Genomic DNA, 5,427 nt, shown 5'->3' on the forward strand with positions numbered 1-5,427 from the left:
TCTCTCTCTCTCTCTCTCTCTCTCTCTCTCTCTCTCTCTTTCTCTCTGTCCTTTGTAAGGCTTGAATCAGAAGTCAAGACAGTTGCCTATATTTTAAGCAAACTATGTCAATTTGTTTGGGGTTTTTGGTCCAGACCTGCAACTTCACTGATGCAGGGAACTCTGAGTGAGCAAGTTCCCTCTATCAATGCAAGTGAGTATCCGTGACACAACACATAGTTTTAAAAGTTGCTTGGGCACTAAACAAGTAAGTGACTGGTCCAGGGTCACATATCCAAGACGTTTCTGAGGACAGACTTGAACCCAGGTATTTCTGGAGACAAGTCCAGATCTCTCCACCAGCTGCAAGGTTATTGTTGGTGTTAGTGGTATTTTAAACTACCTATAATTATGTTTTAAGGGAATTAATCCCACCCACAACACAACCACATGTGTATAAGCTGGACTTTTTCCCTTCATTCACTCACTCACAAGGATGAACCACTATGTATGCTGTGAATGTTTTGCCCTAACAAATCAGTCTTATTTTCAGAAACAAAATCAATTAGGAAGCCAAACACTGCCCAGGAGTTCAGAACGAAACCTTCCAGTTATCTCAAACTGAAAATGAGTAACCAAACCCACAAACAGCAGGCAGACCATTTCAAAACCATTTGCCTACAGCTACCAATGTATTCCAATAAGTTTTTTTTTTAATTTTTTTTAAGTTTTATACTTCTTGAAATGATGAGCCTTAAGAGATAGTAGGCTCACTTCTCTCTTCCATTCGGGGCCAGACCCCAAGAGAAAGAGGTCTAAGAAATTCACCTCCTCTGCTTTTTCTTTTCCTCTATTTGTGAATGGAAAAGTTCTTTCTTTTTTCCCTGTCTGCTTCAGTTTAAAACGTGGCACTAAAACAGGACGTCTGGAGAAGGAAGGGAAAGGGGGAAAAAAGGGAACGCTTTCAAATCTCTCTCTCACACACACACACACACACACACACTCACAAGACAGAGATATATTCTCTCTGTCTCTCTCTCTAAGGGATGGTCAGGCCAGACTCCACGTTGGAAGGGCCAAGTTGTTTGGTAGGAATCTCCCTTAGCCCCACCTCTCCATAAAGCAAAGTTAAGAAAGAGAAAGCTGGAAAGGAAGAAGGGGGGAAAAATCTCCACATTCCTGACATTTTTTTAGCCAAGTACTGTGGCTGAAGAGCTGTTAGTCTCCAAATAGCCAGTGAGGAGGGCAAAACCTGAGACTAGGGGAAAGGAACCTGTCCCCCAGCCTTGGCAATGGGAGATGACAGGTAAAAGGATGTCCCAAAATGAAAATGAGCAAAGGCAGAACCCTCTCATCTGCTCCCACCAAATCCTAAAGGAGAGAATTAAGAGTACTCCCATCACAAGGGGAAAAGTCAAGCACCTCCATCTGAAAGTGGGAGAGTCCAGGAGGAGAAAAGCTGGGGTGGGAGAGTGGGGTGGGAGCAAAGCAGGGATGGATAAGATAAAGAGGGGGATTACTATGCAAGGCTGCAGCTGCCTCCTGGAGAGAGTGGGGCCAGGCTCTTGGGGAAGAGGTTGGATGATAGGAACACCAAGGGAGGAGGGAAAGGGGGGAGGGGGGGGGGGGGGTGTCTAGGAGAACAGCTCTTTGTGGAAAGAATTATAATTGAGTTTTCACGTTTCTTTTTCTAAATGAAAGAATCTCAGTTTGGCATTAAGTCAGAAATCCAACAGCATGATACCCTCTTTCCTTTTCTTCCCCTCCCCCCTCCCCCCTTCTTTCCTCCTAGTCTTACATCCAGAAGAAAAATGCAAAGTGCTAAATCTTATTCTTTTCTTTCTTCCATGCCACCCTGATCCCCCATCCCTCACCCCAGACATCCAGGAGAATGGTGAGGGGTATGGAAAGCACTAGAACATGAAGGACAATGATGGGGCTCTCTTTTCCAGACACAAAGCACAGCCAGACTGTATATGTGAGAGAAACTTGCCAGGTTTTGGGGAAAGCTGCCACTCCACTCAGAGAATCTAGCCCCTATCATTCTTTCATTAATTAGGTACGGAAACAGATACCCAAATAGCACTGGGAATAGCAGAAGGTTTACAGGTGTCCAAAAGTTAACAGTGATAATAATAATAACAATAATAGTTTTTACTTATATACAGCTTCCCCCACACACACACACCCCAAAACATCTTTCTGAGGCTGGTGATATAGGTATTATTCCCATTTTATATAAGGATAAAACTGAGGCTCAGGGAGATCAAGCTCTTACCCTATAGTTTTACAGTTAGTAAATTAAGCTCTTAGCCTATGGTTTTAAAGAGGGGGGACTTGAACATACATTTTTACCAAGTTGAATGCTTCCCCCTCTCCTCCCACAAAAATCACATAATTTAGACCTCAAAGGGATCTCAGTAGCCACCTAATACCTACCTGAAAGTTTTCCCTCTACTACCCTTTTTCAACATATCATATCTATTCATTGCACAAACAACAATTATTTGTTATTTATTACTCCTTCCACTTTTAACAAGTAGGTTGTCTACCACTGACCACTCTCTACCAAATCAGCAGACAGGATATGCCCCACATTCTGCCCAAAGGGCCACAAAGGACCTAAGAGCCCTCTCTGAAAGAAGTGGGGGAAGGGAAGTGTCCTTCTGGTTATTTCAACCAAGGTCTTTTCATTCTCCAGGCCAACAATAAGGACAGAGGAAAAGCCTAGCTGTCTCTTGCCATCCTTTTCTCCCTCTCCCCACTCCCTCCTTCGCCACATACTTCTATTAGGATCTCAAAGCACTTTAGAAATAACACCTAGAGACCTCTAACACCAGAACAGTATTCTGAAGGGCTGGAAGCAGGAAGAAAAGAAGACTTCAAAAAAGACAAACACACACTTTGGCCTCCCAATTTGAGTAAAGTCACGAATATCAGGTTCTACAAACAGTATATAGAGCCACTAGGTCAAAGAACAGTTTTCACAAGTTTTGCCCTGGATATGCAGTCACAAGGACTATAGTCCTCACACATCAGACCTCTCAGCCACACCCTTAGAGAAGGGTAAGAGGGTATTCAGTGTCATTTCAGGCTGGCCTGGCAAGACAGTACTAAGAACACATTGCCATGAAGCTGTTCAGATTTTGTTATCTGCCAAGCAAAAACTGAACATTAATTGATTATCATAATGACAGCCAGGATCCAAGGAATATGGTGGGGAGTGCTAAAGCAAAAATATTTACCTCTCCACCAAAACTGGAATTTGGACTGAGATCTGTAATGTGATGAAAAGTTTTACAAACCATAAGGGATCTATGCTGCTGTATGCCTACCCCATAATCTTAATGACACCCCCAGCACAAAAGGCTTCCTAAAACTCTAGCCAGAAGAATACCAACTGAATACTGACCCAGGAAAAAGAACCGCCCCCCACCCCAAGACACAATGGGAAACTAGAGGATTAAGGAGGAAAAGGAAGAGTTAGTTGGAATAGAGTTCCCCCTACTCCAGAGACAGGAAAACATTTTTTGTATAGGTTTACCTGGATAGATGCAAGTGACCAAACCCATTCCCCCAAATGGAGACTCTGGATAAGCAACCCCACCCAGTGTCCATACCCAGAAAGGGAAACAACTGAGTCCTGTCTCACCCATAATCCTACTAAAGAAAATCACAGGGACATGGGTATTAGGAGAATGAACTACCTTCATTCTCAGGATAAGAGGCAGTGCCAAGCATCTTACTCAATATCTTCTCCATTTCATCCAACTTCCCAACAGTACCTCCCTTTTCTCACTCCCAAGAGGCTGCAATGTCCTCTCTCTCTGATCCCTTTGATTTTTGCCCTTTACGTTATTTCTGAATGTGGGGAGGGGGCAGTCTAACTCAGACTATAGCTACCCCATGACCTCTGATCTCATCCTATTTGCTCAGGTGCCACCTTTTTCCAGAAAACAAGGTAAATTATTCCCTTCCATTCTGGCAAGGAGAAGAGTTAAGGTTTAGTACCCCACCCACCCAGGTGCTAAAGGAGTAAGCATATACAGGATCGGAAAACAGCCTTGCTGGCAGTGCTTAGTTGACCTTTCAGTCCCATATCCAGGTAAGGAAGTAAATGGTTGAGAAGTCATTCTGTCTAGAGGAAGCAAGGAATGAGGGGAGGGAGGGGAAGAGAGGAAGGAAGGAAGGAAGGAAGGAAGGAAGGAAGGAGGGAAGAGGAAGGAAGGAAGTGGAAAGGAAGGAGGGAAGGAGGGTTTACGAAGCTGTATATGCCGGGCACTGTGCTAGGCGCTGGTGCAGGGGACAGATACTGGGGCTCTAAGGCAGCGCTTGGCCCAGTACGGGCCAGTCTAAGGAAAGGAGCGAAAGCCAGCGTTCTAAGGATGTGTAAAAGGAAGTAACAGAAAATTGAAAGAGTGATGAAGTCACAATAATGTACCCGGAGGCTGTGGTGGCAAGTTGGGAGGGTCAAGAAGGAGTCAGAACCACAGACACTCAAAGGGAAACCTCGAGCATCGTCTGCCAGAGATTAGGGCAGCGCGGGCGGCCCCAGGGCCAGGTGCGGGGGCGGCCCAGGGTGCCCCCCAGGGCCCCGAACGGGCGGAGGGCGGGCGGGGTGGCTAGAGCCTGGATGAATCGAGAAGCCCAGGGAGCGGGTGCACAAAAGCGGAGAGCGGGCCCGGGCAGCAGCAGCAGCAAGCAGCGGCAGTGGCGGCGGCGGAGGATGCGGATTACGTGGATACAGGAGCCCACATCTGGAGGCGCCCGGGCGCTGGGGGAGGGGGCGACTGGCGGGGGGAGGGGGAGACCGAACTCGCGCGGACGGGGCAGAGGCTGCCGGTGGCGGTGGGGGTGGTGGCGCCTGCCCGCCCCTCCCTCCCCGCCCCCCCAAAAGCCCGGGCGCTCTCCCCTCACCTCGAACATAAGCCCGATGAGGACGCAGAGCACCAGGCAGAAGCCGATGTCCGCATGGTTGTGGATGACGAACTCCTGGCTGAAGAGCGGGTAACTTTTCGTCCTCCGGCGGAAAGCCATGGCAGCGGGCGCAGGGAAGCCGCCGCCGGGGCCCGCACCCTCCCCTCCGCTCGCTCGCTAGCGAGCCGCGCAAACTTCTCCAGCTCCCGGGTCCGCCGCCGGCCCGCCCAGCGCGGAACAACTTCTCCCGACCACGCCCCCTAGGCCCGGACCACGCCCCCTTCCTTTCCTCCCTCCCCGGCCCCCCCTCACCCTCTCCCTCTTTCGGCCCCCGGAACCCTCCTCCTCCCCCTTTCTCCTCCCCAACCGGTGCCCTCAGCCCCGCCCTCTTCGCGTCAGAGGGTGCTTGGCCACGCCCCCTGAAGGCTTAACTCTTTCCCACCCGTCGGGGAGAGAAGGGGGGAGAAAAGAGGCTGGGGTGCGTGTTTGCCGAGAGGCTTGCGGTTTAAAACCACAGAGGCTTTCGGTTTC

General features: G+C 48.8%; 1 protein-coding gene across 1 annotated transcript in view; it reads right to left on the minus strand.

Moving 5' to 3' along the window:
* Positions 1-5,152, minus strand: part of TRAM2 (translocation associated membrane protein 2) — a 107,141-nt gene extending 101,989 nt beyond the window's left edge. The window contains exon 1 of the mRNA XM_069070591.1: positions 4,897-5,152. Within this exon, the coding sequence (XP_068926692.1) occupies positions 4,897-5,016 (120 nt within the window). The 5' untranslated portion in view covers positions 5,017-5,152. The remainder of the gene's footprint in view (positions 1-4,896) is intronic.
* Between the last annotated feature and the right edge of the window lie 275 nt (positions 5,153-5,427).

This window comes from Petaurus breviceps, unplaced genomic scaffold (assembly GCF_028583685.1).
Source record: "Petaurus breviceps papuanus isolate PSGF00001 unplaced genomic scaffold, PetGlider_PUasm1.0 90822, whole genome shotgun sequence".
Classification (NCBI taxonomy): Eukaryota; Metazoa; Chordata; class Mammalia; order Diprotodontia; family Petauridae; genus Petaurus; species Petaurus breviceps.